At 44.2% G+C, this 23643-nt stretch overlaps 1 protein-coding gene across 1 annotated transcript in view; it reads left to right on the forward strand.

Annotated features, from left to right (window-relative positions):
- The window catches only part of PSTPIP2 (proline-serine-threonine phosphatase interacting protein 2), a 65150-nt gene that overhangs the window by 14815 nt on the left and 26692 nt on the right, over positions 1–23643 (forward strand). The window contains exon 2 of the mRNA XM_047697673.1: positions 22243–22343. Within this exon, the coding sequence (XP_047553629.1) occupies positions 22243–22343 (101 nt within the window). The remainder of the gene's footprint in view (positions 1–22242; positions 22344–23643) is intronic.

The raw sequence follows: 23643 nt of genomic DNA on the forward strand, positions 1-23643 counted from the left end.
CCTGGCTGACCCCTGCCGGTATGGCCCTTTTCCTGGACAACATAGGTGGAGAGTCTGTATATGAGAGACTGTGGTGTTCCTCTCAGGAGTCAAAAGGAGCCAACATGATGCCAGTCAAGGCACCTGCCATTGAGCCACGTGGCTCCTTCTGCAGAAACTAACCTGCAAACCCCAGGGCCCAAGGGTTCAGCAAGCTAGAACCTGTCTGCTCTCCAGGGCAAAGAAATGGGTCCTGTGGACGGGGTTTCACATGGGTAACCCGGAAGCCTGGGAAGACCAGGGGGTCCAAGAGAGGCTGAGAGTACAGGACTGCAGCTATTCAGCTGGAATTGTGATTGGCTTGGGTGAGAACAGGAAGTGGGGATGGAGAGGCCACCAGTTAAGGGCAGCCGCAGTCCTCCCACTCATGGCTATGTATCACTTGCGATCCACACCCCACTTTGCCTCGGTCGAAGTGGGGGACTTGCCCAAAGCCACCCAGCTAACCACTCTGGGCTTGAGCTTCCTGTTTTGCAGGGAGGACAGTACTATCTGGCCGGCCTAGAACTAGGACCATGCTGTGTTTCAGATGGTAAAATAGAGTAGAGCTACGTTAAAGAGTTGCAGCTGTCAGTAATACACTCGTATGCCAGTACTGTCGTGGTTTTTGTGCGGTTCAGTTAATTTTTAAAATTGAGATAATGACTGAAAATGACAAGTGGAAGTAACTTTAAAAAGTAAAAGGAATTGTTAGAATAAGTGAAATGTAGTCCCTAATCCCTAAAAATTGGCATTTAAAACAAGCAGCAGGAAAAGTATTTATATTAAGTTAAAAAAAGTTACTACCAATTTGTAAAATAAGACCTCCTCATTTTTTTTTTTTTAAAGATTTTATTTATTTGACAGAGAGAAATCAGAAGTAGGCAGAGAGGCAGGCAGAGAGAGAGGAGGAAGCAGGCTCCCTGCTGAGCAGAGAGCCCTATGCGGGGCTCGATCCCAGGACCCTGGGATCATGACCTGAGCCGAAGGCAGAGGCTTAAACCACTGAGCCACGCAGGCGCCCCATGACCTCCTCATTTTTTTTAAAGAAGACTTTATTTGACACAGAGACAGATCTCAAGGAGGCAGAGAGGCAGGCAGATGGGGGCCGGAAGCAGGCTCCCGCCAAGCAGAGATCTGTTGTGGGGCTCGATCCCAGGACCCTGAGATCATGACCTGAGCCAAAGGCAGAGGCTTTAACCCACTGAGCCACCCAGGCTCCCCCTCCTCATTTGTATTTTATTTCATTTTTAAGATGTTATTTATTTATTTGAGAGCGAGAAAGAGAGAGAGCGAGCACAAGCAGGCAGAGGGGCAGGCAGAAGTGGAGAGAGAAGCAGGCTCCCTGCCTGATGTGAAACTCGATCCAGGATCATGACCTGAGTCAAAGGCAGTCACTCAACCAACGGAGCCACCCAGACGCCCTCCTCGTTTGCATTTAAAAAACAAAATGAAGACTTCGTCACATGTCTATAGGAAAATGCCTGGGGAGTGTACAGCAAAATGTCAGCTGTTCCTTTTTTCTGGGATTTCATATGGTATGAAAAGCATAATTATTTTCTTTTTGCTTATCTGTACTTTCCCATTTTTCTACAATAAAATAAGTGTAACTTTTAAAATAACTGAAAGGCTGGGGCACCTGGGTGGCTCAGTGGTTGGGCCTCTGCCTTCGGCTCAGGTCATGATCTCAGGGTCCTGGGATCGAGTCCCGCATTGGGCTCTCTGCTCTGCAGGGAGCCTGCTTCCTCCTCTCTCTCTCTCTCTGCTTGCCTGTCTGCCCACTTGTGATCTCTCTCTGTCAGATAAATAAAAAAATCTTTAAAAAAAAAATAAAATAAAATAACTGAAAGGGTTTAAAAAGGTATTAAAAGAAAAACAAGTACAGGGCGCCTGGGTGGCTCAGTGGGTTAAAGCCTCTGCCTTCGGCTTGGGTCGTGATCCCAGGGTCCTGGGATTGAGACCCGCATTGGGCTCTCCGCTCATCCGGGGGCCTGCTTCCTCCTCTCTCTCTGCCTGCCTCTCTGCCTGCTTGTGATCTCTATCAAATAAATAAATTAAATCTTAAAAAAAAACAACAAACAAGTACAGCTGTTCAGATCATAGCATCAATGTGCCAGGGACGCCTGGGCGGGTCAGTCAGTTAAGCATCTGACTCTTGATTTTGGTTCAGGTCTTGATCTCAGGGTCGGGAGTTCAAGCCCTGTGTTGGGCTTCATGTTGGATGTGGAGTCTACTTAAAAAAAAAATTTTTTTTTTTTCAAAACTCAGAGATACATGACCAGCTTGTGGGGAAGGAACCTGGCCACCTGTTTGTGCCAAAGCTGAGGCTTTTCCCTTAGGGCATGAGGGGCCCTTCCAGCTGGGTGGGAATTAGAGTACCTACTCCCATATATACTGGCAAAAGGACCAGCCTCTTTACAGTGACCTCTCCAGCTAGACCTCTCCTTACCACCTGGCCTGTAAGCAGAGATAACCACTTATGGGTATAATGGGCCATGTATTTTTCATTTTTATTGGTAATTTAAACAATTAGGAATGTAACACATGCTCATTGCAAGATAGGAAAACTATCATAGGTCCGTATTAGTTGACCCTTGAACAACAAGTGTTTCTACTCTGCTGGTCCATTCATATGCAGATTTTTCATAGTGCAGTACTGTAAATGTATTTTCTCTTCCTTATGATTTTCTTTTTCTTCCTTATGACTTTCTTAATAACATTTTCTTTTCTCCAGCTTACTTTATGGTAAGAATACAGTCCATATAATACATATATGAAATATGTGTTAATTGACTGTTTATATTGTTGGTGAGACTTCAGGTCAACAGTAGGCTATTAGATGTTAAAATTGGGGGGAATCAAAAGTTATGCTTGGATTTTCAACTGTGTGGGGTGGGGGATGGGGCAGTTAGGAGGTTGGGGGGTGTCATCACTCCAGACCCCCTGTTGTTCAAGGTCAACTGTGTAGTTAAAAAAAAAGTGAGACTATCGAAGTCCCTCCTTCAGCACTTCAGATCCCAACTTCCAGGGGTAAATTGTTGAGTTACTTTCTAGAGGATTTTCCAGTTGAACCTGATCCCATACATTTGTACTCATATAGCTTGTCCACATTCCTATTGAAGAAGGTTGTTAATGATTACAATCGGGAACAGTGAACATAAATCTGTCCCTCTCCCCCAACTCAACATTAAAATCATATAAATGGAGGTGATCTCTGTTCTTCAAGGTTATTTGTGGTTTGGTTTTCTTTTTTGCTAATACGTTCATTGTAGAATAGCCAGATATTCTGTAAATCAAAAAGTTTTAAGTGCCCCTTCCCACGATAGGTAGTGGTTAAGTCATTTGGACCTTAATGTGACCAGTGGAGGTCCTTCATGGAGGGAGGGAGGAAGGCAGGGCCAGCACTTGATTAAGATGCTTGCCTTGGGAATGAAATTTGAAAGAATACACCTCAAAGGTTCAGAAAACCTTCAGTAATCAAGATAAATAATACTTCAAAGTAGTGTGTGTGTGTACATACATATGTATTTTAAGACTTTATTTACTGGGGTGCCTTGGTGGCCCAGTCAGTTAAGCGTCCAACTTGTGATTTCAGTCATGATCTCATGGGTTGTAAGATTGAGCCCTGCATGGGGCTCTGCACTCAGGGAGAAGTCTCCTTAGGATTCCCTACTTCTCCATCTCCCTCTGCCCCTACCGCCACACCTCCACTGCATCCTTGCGCTCTGTCTCTCAACTAAATAAGATCTTTCTCTCTCCTCTCTCTCTCTATATATATATTTATTTAACTAATTTATTTTTTAGAGGGGAGGAGGGATAGAGGGGGAGAGAGAATCCCAAGCAGGCTCCACGTCCAGCTTAGAGCCTGATGTGGGGCCTGGTCTCATGACCTTGAGCTCATGACCTGAGCCTAAATCAAGACATGGACACTTAACCAACTGAGCACAGGTGCCCCTTAAGATTTTATTTTTAAATAATTTCTACACCCAACATGGGGCTCAAACCCATAACTCTGAGATCAAGAGTTGCATGCTTCACTGACTGAGCCAGCCAGGTGCCCCCTTTAAAGTAATATTTAAAAAAAACACCTTCAGGGAGGGTTATCATTCTGCCTACAACATAGGATGATTGGATAGTCACTCCATGTGCTTGGGAGGTGGGCAGAGTGATCACTGGGGGCTTCTCTGACAAGAAGACATTTGAGCTGAGATGTGAAGGATAAGGTCCAGCTAGGCTTCCAGAGGGCTGGGGGAGGGAGAGAGAAAACAGCAAGCCTGGAAAGGGCCCGGCATCTTTGAGGAACAGAAAGATCAGTGTGGCTTCAGCAGGAAGCAGGCGAGATTGCTGAGAATCAGTTTGAGAAAAGCCAGTTTGCTGTGATGATCAAGTCACTAAAATCTTGTTTCTAGTAATTACCTAGAAAGCTAAAGCATGCTGTGTTCCTGAGGATAGTTTTATGAATTTTAAAAATTAATAGGTTTTATTATTTAGGGGAGTTTTAGGTTTACAGAAAAACTGAATGAAATTACAGGATTCCCATATTATTCCCCCAAACCCCAGTTTGCCCCATTATTAACATCTTTCATTAGTGTGGTACATACTCTTGCTGCATGACTAGGGATACATTATTATTAGCTAAAGCCCATAGTGTATATTAAGGTTCACTGTGTTCTATGGGTTTGGACTAATGCATAATGTCATAGGTCCACCACTATAGTATCATATAGAATAGTTTCACTGGGCTGAAAAATCCCCTATTCATTCTTCCTTCCCTCCTTCTGAACCACTGACCTCTTTATTGTCTTCTGTTTTGTTTTTCCCAGAATGTCATGTAGTTGGAATCATAGCCTTTTCAGATTGGCTTCTTTCACTTAGCAATATATAGTTAAGATGCTCCCATACCTCATTTCATCCTATTGCTGAATAATATTGCCTAGTATGGATATGCCACAATTTGTTCACCCATTCACCTACTGAAGGACATCTTGGTTGCTTCCAGTTTGGCGCAGTTAAGAATAAAGCTGCTCTAAATATTCATGTGTAGGTGTGTATAGACACACATTTCCAACGCACTTGAGTTGCAATGTAGCATTGGTGAATCACATTTATTGGTCTAGTTCAGTCAAACTCATTTTAACACGTTTCACATCTAAGATACCTGAAGGTCCTCTGTGCTCCAAATTCATGCAAAAATGCTCCTTGGATCAGGCTGGCCAAGAAATCAGTATGTTAGAGGAGAAAAGTCAATGGACTTAGGAGGACATGTACTGGAAGAAATTTCCTATCTCTTCTAGAATTCTGACATTTAAGACATGAATAAGCCTGGAATTTGAATACGGAAGACATTCTCATTCCCAAAAGTCATGGGCCCAAACTACGGAAAATCCAAAATACAGCGAACTTGGGCTGGCCTCAGCGACATGGCAGCGGTGAAGCCAAAAATAAATTAACATTAAAACTTAACTAAATCACAATAAAAACTTTGAAAAAAAGCTCTTCAAAGACAACCCAAATGGCCATCAGTTTTACGGAGTTGCTAGAAACATGTGGGAACAAGAGTCAGATATTTCAGGGGTCAGGGTAGGCTGAATCACTGAGACCCAAAGGATGAGTAATTTCTGAAAAGAAATATATATATATTACTTGGTCTTATTCCTCAGAACCAAAGTTAGTCATCTTGAGCACATTTGGTGAGTGTTGCATATATTTGACTATTATTGGTTGAGTAACACTTTTTGCATTATGTATTCTATTCATGTTAAGAATATAACAACCAGGGGTGCCTGGGTGTCTCAGTGGGTTAAAGCCTCTGCCTTCGGCTCTGGTCATGATCCCAGGGTCCTGGGATCAAGCCCTGAGTTGGCTCTCTGCTCAGCAGGGAGCCTGCTTCCCTTCCTCTCTCTCTGCCTACTTGTGATCTCTGTCTGTCAAATAAATAAATTAAAAAAATAAAATCTTAAAAAAAAAGAAATAAAAAAAAAAGAATACAATGACAAGTCAAGTTGCAACCTAGGCCTGCGTGCCTTCATTTGTAAAAGGATGGAAAAGAGATATATGGTTGAGCTCTAAGGTGTTCTCTAATACAGTAGTGCTCCAAGGCTAGAATACTGTGGAAAAGTCAATAGGCTCTTTGATTACCTTGAATGTTTAGGACATGGAATATTCTGCTCAATTCCACTTAAAAAAATTTATTTGATTTTTTTAGAGAGAGAGAGAGAGAGAGAGAGAATGAGCAAGTATAAGTTGGGGGAGGGGTAAAGGGAGAAGGTGAGAGTGTCCTTAAGCAGATTCCCCACCTAGCAGAGTTCAATGTGTAATTTGATCCCAGGACCCTGAGATCATGACCTGAGCCAAAATCAAGAATCAAATGCTTAATTGACTGAGCCACCCAGGAGCCCCCAGTTTCACTTTCTAATCAATTGATAATTAACCCTGATTCATTTTTGGGTTGAAATGTGTTAGAAATTATAAACCGACTTTTGCCTTGGTGAATCCAAATCCAGAGAACATAAGGGAAATTTTTTGAGGATTCTTCCAATTTAGGTACTGGGGTTTCAGAAATTGAGACAGAGAGGATGGAAGTTATGGAGGATGAATGAATGTGCTGAGGTCAGGTTCTACCTTAGAAAAGTTATTGTCATTACATATGTTGTATTAATTTGAAAATTCTCGGCTTCTGCTAAATTGTCATGAAAAAAATCCAGTTGATCGAATATGGGGTTATTGGAATATGGGATAAGGTGTTCAGTTGGGGTTTCCCAGTTAGCAGCTGTGGAAGTGCCTCCCAGACATTACTTCTGCAGGGATGGGGCATTCATTAGTCTTCACAGTTAGATATTGTCCTAAGACTTGGAGATTTCTTCTCCTTTGAGTATCTGGTTCGCCTAGTGGGTGCACCAGAGGGATAATTGATGGAAATTATAGGCCTTCAAAATGGTATTTCAGTGGGGATGTGACATGAAGGGGGTCGGAGACTGGTGGGAATTTTTATGGATTGGGCTCAAACTGCCCACCCATGTGGAGCAAGAGGAACTACAAGTCAGCCAGGGCAGTGACTTTGGACATTTCCCTGGGCTTGACCTACTTTGGATTCCTGGCCCAGTTTTGTTATTTGCTTTTACAGTTGTGGTAGTCCTTGGGGTATTTGATCTGGCTGGCTTTCCTGGCTTTGCTGGCTGGACTGCAGGGTTTGGAGAACCACACTCTTATTCCCTTGCTCCTCAATCTGGGGACTGACTTCCAGTTTTAGGCAGAACCACTTCCTGGTGCTCGTTCTCTCTAGGCCCGTGCTGTGTCTCAGGCACGCCATGCACCAGGAGGAGGATTTTTGAGTCTGAATTTCAAGACACTGATTTGTACTGGCTTCGGCACACATGCTAAAATAGACTGATGCTCCACGGATTTTATCCTGTGTTATAGGCAGTCATGCCCCCTCAGGGTTAAACTATAGAACTTCAACTCGTTTTTAGTAACTGGAAAAGTGTGAGCAATAACATTAGCAGGGCCTTGGAGGTGATCTAGTGTTCCTTATGGATTAAAACACCCACCTTCAGTTCTTAAGATTTTTCTCTCCCAGTGGATTTGTAAATCAAATTTCTTGTGTCTCTGAGGGTGTATGTGGGGAGCGGGGAGGGGTAGGGAGAAGGTGGGAGGGAGAGAGAGATTTGGATCACGTTGAAGGTTAGATAGGTAATAATTCAACCTCAGTCAACTTTCTGAACATTAATATCTCCTAAATCTTATGCCTTCTATGTCAGATTTAGAGGGATAACCGTCTTTCACAAAGTCTTGGTCTCACGGCACATAATAGAAATTAATCTGTAGTAAAATGTGAAGTTTTTTATATGTTCAGCTTTGTTATATTGCGCTTTATGGACATGTCAGTGTGTTTATCCATTGATCTGTTGATGGATATTTGAGTCGTTTACAGTTGTCAGCTAAAGACTAAAACTAGGGCACCTGGGTGGCTCAGTCATTCAGCATCTTCCTTCGGCTCAGGTCGTGATCCCAGCATCCTGGGATCAAGCCCAGCATTGGGCCCCCTGCTCAGTGGGAAGCCTGCTTTTCCTCTCCCACTCCCCCTTCTTGTGTTCCCTCTCTCGCTGTGCCTCTCTCTGTCAGATAAATAAATAAAATCTTTTAAAAAAATGAAGACTAGAACTAAAGCTGCTATGAACATTCATGTCCAAGTCTTTGTATGGTGATTTTCGGATTCCATCTATACAGTGAGAGAGCTCCCCTCCCATTAGTATGCGCACATGGATTCTTTCTTTATTCAATGGGCTATAAATATGCTACCATCATGATTTACCTTGATGCTGCAATTTTTCTAGATTTGGATAGCAAGGAGCCTCTCTAAACCAGATTGTGTGTCCTAGATCTTATGTCCTTTGGATATATTCCCATCATTCTTTGAACACTCCTTGCTTTCTGGGACAAGGTTTATTGGCTAATTTCTCTGCCCCAGTCCTGGAATCTGCCATTTCTCAAAAGAGCCTTGGTTCCTTTTAGTAGAGAATAGGACTGAGAAACCAGTATCTGTGTTCTGGGTGTGCTCATCGCTACCTGTGGAATTGCTTGTTTCTAGGCTCTCTCAACAGAGTGAGGAAACATACGTATGCATACTGATACCTCCAATTCCATTCCCCCACTTGCTGTATTTTATCCAGTGGATAAAAATTTTGCTTTGCAGCATTTGCCAATTTCCATGGTGTAAGAACTCCTTCCAAGTCCAGTTTCAAACCACCAACGTGACTTTACTGAGCGGGGAGCTGGGAAGAGGTATGCAGAACTGGTCCTCACTAGGGTGAACCAGTTCTGTCTACTGTGTTCCTGCTCCCTTACCTAAGGTATATAGGCTCCCATTATTCATAGTGTATTTATTCATTTACTTAGGACTGAAGACACTAGAAAGTAATTTCAGAATTGCTAACCAATACCACTGCGGGAAGCAAGCTAGAGTTTAATGTGTGTCCTTCTTTTGGCCTTGGGCTGAGAGTGCATTGTCAGAATAGGGTATACAAAAGTTATTTGGGTTGGTTGTACCTCCCTCTCCTTCAATGTGGTGATTTTATTCATTCAAACAAGGTTAGGTTTGTTTCTTTCTCTTTGTGTTCCCCTCTAGAGGTTTCTCCCTTATTCTTATGTTAACAACTTTTGAAAATTAAGAACAAATGAAAAAGGGGTGCCCAGAGAAGCATCACCTTTCCCACTCCTTCTACCCCAATTCCACTCCTCTCTTGTCCACTCTGATCCCTCTTACCCATTGTAAGTGACTAATTTCATTAATTTCTGGTTTATGTTTTCTGTGTTTCTTTTTGTACAAATGACCAGATAAAATATATTTTCTCATTTTCTTTTCTTAATGCAAAAGGCAGAATGACCACAGAATCTGGAAATGTGTGTTATTGGTTTATTTTTTATTTTTATTTTTTAGATTTTATTTATTTATTTGACAGAGAGAGAGAGAGAGTGAGCAACCACAAGCAGGGAGAGTGGCGGGCTGAGAGAGAAATAGACGCCCTGCTGAGCCGAGAGCTGGATGCGGGACTCGATCCCACCACCCTGGGATCATGACCTCAATCAAAGGCAGACTTTTAAACAACTGAGCCACTTAGGCACCCCTGTTTGGGGCATGTTCATGACAAGTTTATTCCAGAAAATCAGAACGGTGAGTCCCTTGAAACAATCAGAAACGATGAGTCCCTTGTGTGAGGGTTGACAGAAATGCTGTATTAATAAGACAGCTACATTGGGGCGCCTGGGTGGCTCAGTGGGTTAAAGCCTCTGCCTTCGGCTCGGGTCATGACCTCAGGGTCCTGGGATCGAGCCCCGCATCGGGCTCTCTGCTCAGCGGGAAGCCTGCTTCCTCCTCTCTCTGTCTGCCTCTCTGCCTACTTGTGGTCTCTCTCTGTCAAATAAATAAATAAAATCTTTAAAAAAAAAATAAGACAGCTACACTCTTGTCCTTTGCTTTCTTCGCTATAAAAGATATACACTGGGAGCCAACCTGTATCAGTTCTTAGTGATATTTCTCATTCTTTTTTTTTTTTTTTAGAGATTTTATCTATTTGAGAGAGAGAATGAGTGAGAGAAAGAGAGGACGAGCGGAGGGAGAGGGCAGAGTGAGAAGGAGAAGCAGACTCCCCACTGAGCAGGGAGCCTGAGGCAGGGCTTGACGTGGGGTCCATGTGGGACTCGATTCCAGGACCCCGGGATCATGACCTGAGCTGAAGGCAGACACTTCACCTACTGAGCCACCCAGGCACCGTGGTTCTCGTTCTTTATTATAGGTACGAAGAACTCGATTGTGTGAATGTACCACGGCTTATCAGCCACTCTCCTGTGGGTGAACATTTAGACTGTTTATTAGAATTTTGTCATTTCAGACGGCACTTGGGTGAATAACCTGTGCATATGTGCTTTGTTTTTGTTGGAGGTGTAACTTGAGGGTAAATACCTAGAAGTGGGATAACTGGATTAAAAGATCAAAGCACACATAGTTTGGTTAGATATTGCCGAATTCCCTCTTCTAGTGTTTAAACCGATTTTTGTTCTCACCAGCAATGTGTGAGAGCGGCTGTTCTCACAGTCTTGTCACCTTAATGTGTTTCCTGCTTGTTAATTTTGCCATTCTTTTTTTTTTTTTTTTTTAAGATTTTATTCATTTGACCAAGAGAGGGGATACAAGAAGGGGAAGTGGGAGAGGGAGAGGCAGGTTCCCCGGTGAGCAGGGAGCTCGATGTGGGGCTCAGTCCCAGGACCCTGGGATCATGACCTGAGCTGAAGGTAGACACTTAATGACTAAGCCACCCAAGCACCCCTAATTTTGCCATTCTGATGGGTGAGGTTGCCTTTCTCTTTTCAATAGCTGAGGTTGTATATTTTTCTAGATATTTAAGGAACGCGTACACACAGAGTAAATCATCTGTTCTATATTTCTTGCCCATTGTCTGGTTCTTTTTCCTTTCATTTTATTTTTTTTTTCCTTTCTTTTAAAAGGTTTATTTGTTTATTTTAGAGAGAAAAAGCACTCAAGAGGGAGGAGCAGAGGGAGAGGCAGAGAGGACCTCAAGCAGACTCTGCACCGAGTGTGGATCCCCACACAGGGTTCAGTCCCATGACCCTGAGATCATGACCTGGGCTGAAGCCAAGAGTCAGACACTTAACTGATGTACCATCCAGGCACCCTATCCTTTTCCATCAATTTTAAATAATTATTTTTATGTTAGGGATAATAGCCCTTCAGCTGTGATTTTATTGTAACTATTTCCCCTTACTTTGTCCTTTTTATGTTGTCCATTATTATTTTTCTGGTATGAAGAAGTTTATTTTTAGGTGGTCAGATGTATGAATTTTTTTTCTTTCAGTGCACTTGGATTTTCTTTTAAGGATTTTATTTATTTATTTGTCAGAGAGAGAGAGAGAGAGAGAGATTGAGCGAACAAGCAGGGGGAACAGCAGGCAGAGGGAGAAGCAGGCTCCCTACTGGGCAAGGAGCCTGATGTGGGACCCAATCTGAGGACCCTGGGATCAGGACCTGAGCTGTAGGCAGACACTTAACTGACTGAGCCACCCAGGTGTCCTAGTGCACTTGGATTTTAAGTCACAGTTAGAAAAACTTTTGGAATGTTTACTCCTTTTTTCTTTTTTTAAGACTTTATTTATTTATTTGACAGAGAGAGAGAGCACAGGCAGGGGGAGCAGCAGTCAGAGGGAGAAGCACACACCCCACTGATCAGGGAGCCTGATGTGGGGCTCGATACCAGGATCCTGGTATCATGACGTGGGCCAAAGGCAGACACTTAGCCAACTGAGCCAACCAGGTGCCCCATAAATGTTTACTTCTAGTACTTGCAGGTCTCTCTATCTCTCTCTTTTTCTTTTTTTACCTTGAGACCTCTGATCCATCTTGAATTTATTGTTGTGTATGGTATGGGGCTTGAATCTATTTTTATCATTTCCTACATGGCTAACAGTTGTCCCAGCACCACTTACGAAAAAGTCCATTTTTGCCCCAGTGATGTGAGATGCAACCTTTATCATATATTAAATTTCCATGTGTACTTGCATCTATTTCTGGACCTTATATTCTGTTGCGCTGGTCTGTTTGACTATTTCTGCCTCAGCCTCACGGTGTGTTAGTTATGGGGGCTTTATACTATGTCTAAATGTCTGGTAGGGCAGGCTTTCCTTCGGAACTTTTCTTGCTCAGTAGTTTCCTGGTCACCTCTACAGTTTTATGATTTCCGTTATGAACTTTGTTTAACCACATAAGAAAAAACTTGTTGGTATTTTCATTGGGATTGCATTACAATTATAAATTAACTCAGAACTGACATTTTTAGGACAGTGAGTCATCCTATCCAGGAGCAAAGAATAACTTTCCATGTGTATCATATCATCTGCTAGTAGGGATGCTTTCGTTCCCAGTTCTGGAGGCCAGAAGTCCAAAATCCGCATCACTGAGGTGAAATCCAGGTGTCAGCAAGGCGGTACTTCCTCGGGATGTTGTAGCAGAAAAATCTGTTCCTTTTCCTTCCCAGCCTCTGGTGGCTGATGGCATTTCTTGGCCTGTGACACATCACCCCAGTCTTGCCTCTGTGGTCACATGGCTTTTCCTCCCTGGTGTCAAATCTCCCTCTACTCCTTCTCATAAGAACATCTGTGATTGCATTTAGGACCCACTCAAATAATCCAGGATAATATCCCTATTTCAATAGTCCTAATGTAATCATACCAACAAAGACTTGTTTTCCGTATAAGATGAAGTTCATGGAGTCCAGGGATTAAGATGTAGGAATATTTGGAGTCTATTCAGCCACCATAGGCATGTATGGAGAAAATCCTGATTTTTCTGTTTAGATTTATTATAATGTTTTATTAGGTTAATAAATTTCCTAATATTAAACCAATTTTGCATTCTTGGAATAAATCCCACTTAGTCATGTTACATTCTCTTCTGAATGTGGCATTGGATTATTTTTGCTAATATTTTATAAAGATTTGTTTATTTATGAGAGAGCGAGAGACCATGGGGGGAAGGGGTGAGGCAGAGGGAGAGAGAGAATCTCAAGCAGACTCCCTGCTGAGCACAGAGCCCAGGGACAGGGGCCTGATCCCACGACCTTAAGACCTTGACCTGAGCCAAAACCAAGAATTGGATGCTCAACCGACTGAGCCACCCAGGCGCCCCTAATCTTGTTAATACTTTATTTAGAACATTTTGATTAATATTTATAAGTTATATTGATCTGTAACTTCCTTTTTTGTACGCCATTAAGTTTAAGTACTGTGTTATATTTGCTTTACAAGATGAATTAGGACATTTTCTTTCATTTCCAATCAATTTTGGACCTTAGGAATAGTTTTTTCCCCTGAGGATTTGGTGGAATTCCATTCTACTGTGAAAAATCCAGTTCTGTTGCTTTTTTCTGCTCCTTGATTACTTTCTGTTTCTTCTATGGAAATCAGCCTGTTTAAACTTTCCATCCCAAGTGGGGTCCATTTTGCTAAACTGTATTTTCAGAATAGGCTAAATTCACCTTTTTTTTTTTTAATGCTCTAAGTTTGCAGTCTAGAAAAATCTCTTACCTCAATATTTAAAAAAATATATATATTCTATATTTCCTTCTTATATATGTATGATTTCCATGCCTAGACCTTCACTTAATCAGGTATTTATTTTAGAGTATGATGTTAGGAAGGACTCTATATTTAGTTTTTGGCAAAATGGACAGTCATTGTCAAAATAACATTTATTGAATAAGCCATCCTTTGCTTTCTGGTTTCAAATGATTCCTTTATCATATGTTAAATCCTCTGTGCACATAAAACTATTTCTGGACTGTTGTTTGTATTTTATTTACCTGATTATCAATTCTGCATGCCAGTACCACACTTTTAAAGCTTTTCTTACTTTATACTGTTTTTAATATGGTAGGTAAGTCCTTACTCATTACATATCTCCTTGGCATTTTCTGGGCTATTTTCATTCACCTACTCTGATAGTGCCTAGGGTCGGTCAGCTGTTGCTGTTCTGGACTCCATGTCCTTGCTAGGAGGCTGCTGGCTGGCAGAGACCTTGCCAATGGTGGCTTTGGCGTGAAAGTCAGCATCAGCTGCTCTGCCTGCCCTGAGAGCAGGGTGGGGCACTGGCTGGGTGCCCGTGGCCTTCACACACCCTGCCAGTTTTCCACGGCTGCTTCAGGTCCAGCCTTTGCCAATTAGAGCTTGAGGGTTTCTAGGGCTTTGCTGGGAAAGTTTGTGGAACTACTGTTTTGCCTGGGTGGGAATACTGGCTTCTGTCCTCTGTCCATCGAGCCCCATTAGCTTTTTATATAACAGAAATTCCTGACAAATCTCCAGCTTCCTCATTGGGCCCTACTTTTCCATTGTGGTTATGGATCGTTTGATATTTTAGTGGGGCCAGCAAATACATGAGAGAGAAACAAAAGACCTAAAAAAAAAAAAAAAACAAAAAACCCAAGATTTTATTTATTTATTTATTTATTTAAGAAAAAGAGAGGGGGAAGGGGAAAAGGGAGAGTAGAGAGAGACTCTCAAGCAGACACCCTGCTGAGTGCAGAGCCTGGTGTGGGGCTCTGTCCCACAGTCCTGAGATTATGACCTGGGCCAAAACCAGGAGTTGGATGCTTAACTGACTGAGCCACCCAAGCGCCCCAGAAGAGAATTGCTTTGAACATTTTGGTCCCCATCCTTCTCATCATTTTTTTTTTTTTTAAATTTCTGATGCATAGGTTTGGTATCACACAGTTACGTTCAAATGTATTTTCAATTGAGTGGAGTTGCCTTTTTAATTGACATGATGACCTGACAGGAGGGACGTTTCTACATGTGAAAATTGATCCAGGCCAGAGAGAGCTGGGGATGTGTGACTGAAGGTTGGAGGGGGTGAGGGAAGCATGCTGTGGGCTTGCAGAGCACAGCTGGGGTGGGAAATGAGGTGGGGTTCATTCTTGTCTCAGTGTCCCCTGTGATGGCTTACGAGAGGGCTTAACGACACGACCATGACAGGATTCTGACTTTGGGCTTTAGGAACACATGGCTGAAAACAGCAGTTTCTATAGCCTCTGACACCTTTCCAGCTGCTTCCTCTGATGATGACATAGTTATTTTTGAATAGCTCACAGCCTACATTTATTTCACTGTCGTCCACTTTCAAGGAAAAAGTTCACACAGGTCTGAATCCATATGCTTTTTATTCCCGTTGCCTGGTCTTGAGAAATTTGAATGTGTCTCCTTTCATTCCTTTAGTTTATGAAGCACTTGACAAACTCAAGGCACAGTATCTTGTTTGAGCCTTACAATACTCCCCAATTTTATAGCCTTGTAAATTCACACAGAGGGAGACTGAGCGCTCAGCCCAAGGTCATACAGCTGGTGCAGTAGAATTTGGACTCAAACCCAAGTGTGGTGTGAAAGCCTGGGGGTGCCCACGGAGAATTGCTAGGTGGGGGCGGGGTGCCTGGCTGGCTCTGCCTCTGGATCTGTTTTAAGTTGGAGCCCCACATTGGGTGTAGAGATTACTTAAAAATAAAATCTTTAGACCTGCTGGGAAGTGGACTGACAGAAAGTTAGCTATGCTCCTTGTCCTCCTGGAAGAGAAGCTGTGTGGTTGAGTGGTTTACGAATATAGACTTTGATCCTCAGTTTCTTGTCCTGTAAATGAAGATAAGAATGATACACGTGTCACAGGGCTGTTACAAAGATTACCCAGGACATTCCATGCATGATAGTCGGTATGCTCTTTGGAATACAGCAAGCATGCAATGTATATTGGACCTAATTTTTAATATTAATTAATAATTAATCCACATTTGCTGATAAGGTGAGTTTGAACCATCTGGTTTTACCTCTTTGGATATAAGAGACAGGAAAGTAAGTAGGAAAGCAAGGTCCAGGCAGAGAGCCTAGGGAGGTAACAGGAATGCCTTGGTCTGTATCCCATGTCTTCTGTTGCTGTGTAGCTCTTCATGAATGACAGAGATTTGGATAATATTGTCGGTTAAGGGTTAAAATCTTTCATTGTCGTTGGAGACAATGATCAGGAGACCATCACTTCCTAGCGCCCTATTTTCTCCAGCTGTGAAACATGGAAATAGCTCTTGCCTCGCTGTGTTTATGGAACGTGTGGTGGACCAATAATGCAAAGTGTGGCAGGCGGCTGTGTCACATGCCCAGGTGGCAGACAAATGCAGCCTTTGTACTGAATGCAGGGTCAGCGGCCCCACCCCCTCCTAGAGGCATCAGCACCGATTCACGGTTTTTACACAAAGAGGTTTCAAAATGAAGCTCGAACCGTGGAGTCTTTCCCTGCCCTCTTCTCCATGCCCGTTTCCGGCCGTGGTTCTCCTGCCTCCCTCGTCTGCCGTGTTCTCTAGTTTCCTGCGTCCTGCTTTCTTCCATGCTCCGCTCCTCTGCGCAGGATCCCAGATCTTCTCTTGTCTTTCATCATTTCTGTGGCCGCAGTTCTCCAGCGGCAGAAAGTCAGTTGGAAGGAATGCAAAAAAATGGAGATTCCCCAAGCTCAGAACCTGGAGGTCTGGTGGGACCTGGGGGTCTGCTGGGAGAATTCTGGCAGAGGGCGGCCTTGGAGCCCTCGTGTAGAGAAACTGTGTGTAGCAGACACCATGAGAGAGAGAGAGACACAGCACAGAACCAGACATGGGGACACCCTGGCCGCAGTGCCTGTAACCTGGATGGCAGCTTGGGAGGCCACAGGTACCCTTTGCTTCCCCTCTGCCTTTATACCTTCTGCCCATAGGCCCCATGGTGGGAAAGGAGTCTGGAAACAAATTCTCAGAGGCCCCTGCAGCTGGAAGCTCAGCTCTGGGCAGGAAGGAGACCTGGATGTGCCGGGACCAAGTGAGCGGAATCAGACCTGAGTGTTAGATCTGGGGCGGGGAGCTGGTGGGCAGTGGAGTCACCCTCCACCAGGCAGCTCACAGACACGCCCTCCTTCCGGAACCCAGAGCCCCACCTGGTCCGGACTGCCTGCTGCCATGCTCACGAGAATGTTAGTACTATTCTCTGGTTCATGTGTCTGCTGATGTGGCACCCATGAGCTCACTGCTGGATCGGACAAATTTTTTGTCTTAAGGAAATTGAAATGTCTTTGTGGTTTAAGTACTAACCCATTGATTGAGACTTGAATGCTATTTACCTCTCTGTGATTTGAGCATCATGAAACCTCGAGTTCTGGGGCTTGGGGAGGTTTGTTGGGTGCTTGGATCCACTCTCCCTTCTTTTTCATCTCCCTGCCTCACCCAGGACTCCAACGCCAGGTCCACATCTAAGGCTGAGCTGCCTCTACTCATTCTACTGATTTCCTCCTGCCCATTCTCCCTCTGAGTCCTAATGCATTTTTTTTTTTGCCTTTTAATTTTATTGAGGCATAATTTACATAAGATAAAATGCATAGGTCAGTGAGTTTCGAAAACTGCCTACACCTGTACAGCCCACACTTCTCTATGGAATGATCTTGATAGGAATGTGGGTCACTTGGGTGTATGTTTTTCCATTGTTCCAGGAAATTCCTGGAGGGCCCCTTCCCACTCCAGCCTCATTTTCTCCCCTGGCTCAGGAAATCACTCTTATCTCTTTTACCAAGAAATATGTCCTAGTAGTGCCTGTCCTAGAATGTCCTGTGAGCAACATTACACAGTAAATACTTGTGTCGCATCTTTCACTGGTATGACCTTGTGATCCATCCAGGTGGTTTCATGGGTCAGTAGTTCTGTCTTTCTATCGCTGAGTATTATCCCATTGTATGGACTTAACACACATTGTTTGCCATTCATCAGTTGTTAGACATTTGGGTTGTTTCCGGTTTGGGGTTATTGGGTCTAACACTCCTACGACGATTCTCGTGCAAGTCTTTTTGTGGACATATGTTTTCATTTCGCTTGGGTAAATGCCAAATGGGTGGAACTTTGGGTCATGGGGTATGTATATATTTATCTTTTTGAGAATTTGCTACTTTTAAAAAATGTACCATTTTTACATTCCCATCAGCAAGGTGTGAGAGTTCTCATAGTTCAGCATTCCTGCCTACATTCAATGTTGACTTTTTAATTTTAGCTATTTTAGTGGGCATGGGCATGAAGTAGATATTACTGTGACTTTAATTTGAATTTCCAGGTGAAGGTAAACAATTTTTCACGAACACTTTTTATTTATCCATTTCGGTGTCATTGTGTTCCACTATTTTTATTTTTTATTTTATTTGTGTTCCACTATTTTTATTTCCTTCCTTCTACTTACTATAGATTTCTTTCATTCCTTTTTCCTACTTCCATTAAGTGAAGCTTAGATCATTACTTTTATTTATTTATTTTTTAAGATTTAATTTATTTATTTGACAGAGATCACAAGTAGGCAGAGAGGCAGGCAGAGAGAGAGGGGGAGGCAGGCTTCCCACTGAGCAGAGAGCCCGACGTGAGGCTCAATCCCAGGACCCTCGGATCATGACCTGAGCTGAAGGCAGAGGCCTTAACCACTGAGCCACCCAGGTGCCCCAGATCATTACTTTTAAAAACTTCTTTTCTCTTTAAGCATTTAGAGCTCTAAGTTTCCCTCTAAGCCCTATTTTGCTGCATCTCACAAATGTTGATGTATCATTTTCTTCATTATCAGTTGGTTTGGAATATTTTCTGATTTCTTATGTGAATCCCAGTCATTCTAAAAGACTCAGTTTAAATCTTATTTCTTCTCTTTGCTGATGACCCAAGCCTAATTTTTCTTCTCTACCTCATTCATTATATATTTTCTCTTTATAGTCTTGTATATTGTTTTAGTCTCTAATTTTCCTCGTGCATGCACGTTTGTTTTATGTGTCTTTTACTGACTCCCTAAATGCACAACAGGATCCTTGATGGCAAGAACTCTAATGAGGGCTTTGGAACCTTGTTAGTATCTTGTCTGTAGTTGGCATACAGTTAATAGGCATTTCTCAAGCACCGTTAACGTGGAAGTTGCTTTGGGAGATAAAAGTTGGGTGTAATCCAGAAATCTTTTCAGGAATTAGCTAGTTTTTAAAAAGATGTTAACTAATGACATAAAATAATATAGAATAAGAGCCAAATAGAGGAATGGGCATTAAACACTCCAAGAGTTCAGAAGAGGAAGAGAAGACTATAGTGGGAATTACTTGAGGAAGACTCCAAAGAGGAAATGGAATTTGAACTGGCTCTGAAGCAGAGGAGAGACTTAAGTGAAGAGGAGGAAATGCCATTCCCACCATGGGGTGGGGGGAGCATGTGTAAAAGTACTGGGGTAGAAACATAAACTGTTCATTTGGAGGTCAGGGGAAGAGACCCAGTATGGGAAAAGCTCAGGAAGAGAAGTCAGGGATACTGTGTAGGGGGCTGAGTTTACCAAGCTGAGGATATTGGGTTTATGGGGTTATCACTTCTGATGGCAGACCTGTGATGCCAGTTTTATGCTCATGCAGTCTTCTAACCTACTTTGCCCTCCAGATCCTTGGGGATTTCCATTCTTGGTCACCTCTGTAGCCTAGTCACTGCTCTGAAGCAGCAGTTCTGTTTTTTTTTTTTTTTAAAGATTTTATTTATTTATTTGAGAGAGAGACAGTGAGAGAGAACATGAGCGAGGAGAAGGTCAGAGGGAGAAGCAGACTCCCCATGGAGCTGGGAGCCCGAAGCGGGACTCGATCCTGGGACTCTGGGATCATGACCTGAGCCGAAGGCAGTCGTCCAACCAACTGAGCCACCCAGGCGTCCCCAGTTCTGTTTTTTTTTAAGGCTGAGAGCCAGGAGGCCTAATGATCTGGTTTGTTTCCATGAAACCCTGGTCTAGCTCCCATCCTTCCTGCCTGGTCCAAGAGTGTCTGTACCTTTCATTAAGAAAAAGGGAACTACCTTTTTCAAATGAATATCATAACACAGGGGACCCAAGGGCTTTTCTTTGGGAAAGGCAAAGCACTTCCTGTCTACAAACTACCATTGACCATGGCCCTGTGTAATCATTCATTCACTTACTCACTCCAGCGTCCATTTTCATCCTCATCCTCAGATGCACCTGGCTGGAACACAAGAGGTGTTTCTACCCTACACAATTTTATTGTAGACCTACTGTGTGCATCATATGGAGCTAGAGGGTTTGGTGGTGTGTGTGCGTGGGGGGGTGCCCCAGACTGGGGAGAAGCTGCAGGGAACTTGCCAAAGAGTTGGGACAGCAAGGTTCTTCATGCGGTGGATACCAAGCAGCAAATTCAGAAGCTGGGCACTCTGAGAGCCCAGGGGAGGGGGTGTCAGGGCTACTTAGAGGGGGCTTCCAGAGAACTTGGGGGCTAAGGGACTGGATTTGGATTCAGGAGGGGATAATGTAAACATTGTCTTAGAGTTGCCACAGAACGCTGCATTGTGGGAAATCATAAGATGCCTACCTGGCTGAGAGAGAAGTGTGTATGGAGGGATGGCGGGAGGACCGAAGCTTTGGAGAAGCTATTTCCTCAGGCTTCTCAAGGCGTAAATCTATGCTGAAACAACAGCCGGAATTCATAGAATTAAAGGCATTTCTTACTTAGATTTAATTATATGTGTAAAATTGACTATTCTGATAATAACCCATCTTTATTTCATTTATTTATTTATTTTTAAAAAGATTTTATTTATTTATCTGACAGAGAGATAGAGAGCACAAGTAGGCAGAGCTACAGGTAGAGGCAGAGGGAGAAGCAGGCTCCCTGCTGAGCAGGGAGCCCAATGCAGGGCTCGATCCCAAGACCTTGGGATCATGACCTGAGCCAAAGTCAGATGCTTAACAACTGAGTCCCCCAGGTGCCCCAATAATCCATCTTTAAAAATGCAGTGTGAGTTATGCCCAGTGAGGTTTCTGAATGCCATGTTAAAATCAGCCTCAAGCCTGGGTCCTGCTGGATCTCTCTGGGACCCTGTCTTCAAGGGACCCAGTGTAAGTGGCAGCAAATGGAAGAGAGAAATTCTGCTTCTCTGGTACCCAGGGATGAGTAGAGTAGTGTCTTCAGGAGTCCCCCAGTCACCACCAATGGCAGAGTGGTACCCCCTTCCTCTGACTGGGCCTGGGAAGGGGTGGTCACCTGGGCTGGGCTAGGGGTGGGTGAGTTCAGAGCTCCTCAGGGCACACCCAGGGGCAGCCAACTAACCTCCCTAAGGGCCTGGAGCCTGAATCAGGCAGCTTGTTGTATGCATGTGGAGGTAGCAGCCAGCTACCTAATGAGGTAACCAACCTCATTAGGGGACACTTCAGGGGATATTCTTGAGGCCCTGACTGGTTGGTTTGAGGGGCTGAGGGACTTTGATTTTAAAAATGTACTGCCTCAGGGGTGCCTGGGTGGCTCAGTGGGTTGAGCCACTGCCTTCGGTTCAGGTCATGATCCCAGGTCCTGGGTTCGAGCCCCGCATAGGGCTTTCTGCTCGGCGGGGAGCCTGCTTCCTCCTCTCTCTCTGCCTGCCTCTCTGCTTACTTGTGATTTCTCTCTGTCAAATTAAAAAAAAAAAAATCTTAAAAAAAAAAAATGTACTGCCTCTGGGGATGCTGCTTTGGGGACTAAGGTAGCTTCCTCCAACCTCCCAGTGCACAGTAGAATCAAATAGGTATAAATTTGCTAATTTAAAATGGAAAAAAAAAAATTCCTCTCCCCTGCCACCACCCATCACCAGCTGGGGCCAGCCAGTGACCCTGCGATGGATCATGCTGGTTCCCTTCATGTTTTCCAGTGGGCAGTGGGCCCCCTCTCGGCTCCTGAGGCCTGGCTCCTGGCTCAGAGCTGCTTGCCCTTTGCAGGGATACCCTCAACCCTCACCCGGCACACCAGGCTTATTGTTTGTGGGAAGGGACATCCGTGTCAAGCTCTGTGACAAGTTTAAGGACAAAGGGAAAACTATGTAGCCCTGGTCCCAGTTCTGGGTGGGGGCACAGAGAGGGACAGAGCCCGGCCAGCCCTCTGGTCCATGTGATCTCTCTGTCCCGTCACTTCCTGTTTCGTGGCCCTTCCCCTTCCTAACTTCGACAGTTCTCTCATAGCTGCAAACATGCTTACGTCTTCTATTTCGTCCTCTTTGGTCATATCTGTCTTGGAGGTGAAGTGTGTTGAAACTTCCCACTGCCAGCCTCCCCCCTGCGCTTGGCCCCGTGCGCTCTTTAGGCCTGGGGCTGCCATCCTCACGGTCCCCGCTCTGATGCCATGTTGTTTCTCACCAGAGCACGGACATCCTCAGCACTGCGGGCTACGACTGCCTCATCCAGCACCTCAACAATGGCCGCAAGAACTGCAAAGAGTTTGAAGACTTCCTGAAAGAGAGGTACCTGCTCTTCTTCCTCGAAGACGGAGGGGGAGACAAAACCCTCCCATCAAAGGAATCATTCACACTTTGTTTGTCTTTGGGGGTCCACAGGCCCTCTCTGTAGCTTGTGGGATGGTCCCCAAGAAGTAAATGATTATTTCTGTCCTAGAGCTCTTAGAAATCAGTGACAGAGGAGATTTAGGAATGAAGCAGCACACAAAATATCATAAAATGCAAAGTGAAGTGATAGGGGCGGCACTAAAAACCTCATGGGAAAGGGAGATTGTGAAGACTGGTCAGTCCAGTGGGGGACAGACAGGACCTTTGAGGGCCCTCGGAGGGCGGTGTGGATTTCATAGGTGGAGGAGTAGCCTCATGTCTGTGGCAAGACTTAGCTGATTCAGAGGCTGGGATGGGCTGGTAGGGCCACAGAACTGTGAGAAAGATGGCGGTGGGTTGCAGCATCCTGGTGGGCGGGGGGCTTGGTGTTTAGGGCGGGCCAGGCCAGTTTAGAGCACTTTTCCTTTCCTTTTCTTTTTTTAATGGATAGGACTTTTTAAAAAAAATTCCATACTTAATGGGGTAAGTTAGTTTTATGGAAAATCTTTTTTTTTTTTAAGATTTTATTTATTTATTAGACAGACAGAGATCACAAGTAGGCAGAGAGGCAGGCAGAGAGAGAGGAGGAAGCAGGCTTCTGGCTGAGCAGAGAGCCCAATGCGGGGCTCGATCCCAGGATCCTGGGATCATGACCTGAGCTGAAGGCAGAGGCTTTAACCCACTGAGCCACCCAGGCGCCCCAGTTTTATGGAAAATCTTATCCCAGCAGAATACTCAGTTTCCCAGTGATTCTGGATGAGGGAGCACCTAGGAGGGATTTTTGGCCCAAGATTGAGGTCGTTGCTGGGACCCAAACTAGTGAACAGATTCTATTTGTATCACACTGAATAAGAGGTTTATAACTTGGAGATCCAGACGTCAACGTGTTTTTCCATTAAGTGTTTCTATTTTCTTCTCAAGAGAACATTGGGTAACGTCACAATTCTACAGTCATCTGCCCCCTTGAAGGTCCCCAGGGAACTGGAGCCTTGGCTGGAGGGTTGGGTCTTCACCAACCCTCAGGCTCCAGGGAGCTGGCCATGTACCCCCTCCTTTGAGGGACCAGCCTCCCTCTTCTACCCAAGCTGGTTGACAGTGGTGACACCAACTTACAGTGTTCCTTTCTCCTGATGGGCATAGGAGGTGGGCTTCCTCCTTTCTCCAGCAGAGCTCTGACAAGGTAGCAGCAAACAGGCATTTCACAACATTAAGATACACA

Source organism: Lutra lutra, chromosome 12 (genome assembly GCF_902655055.1).
Source record: "Lutra lutra chromosome 12, mLutLut1.2, whole genome shotgun sequence".
NCBI classification, from domain to species: domain Eukaryota; kingdom Metazoa; phylum Chordata; class Mammalia; order Carnivora; family Mustelidae; genus Lutra; species Lutra lutra.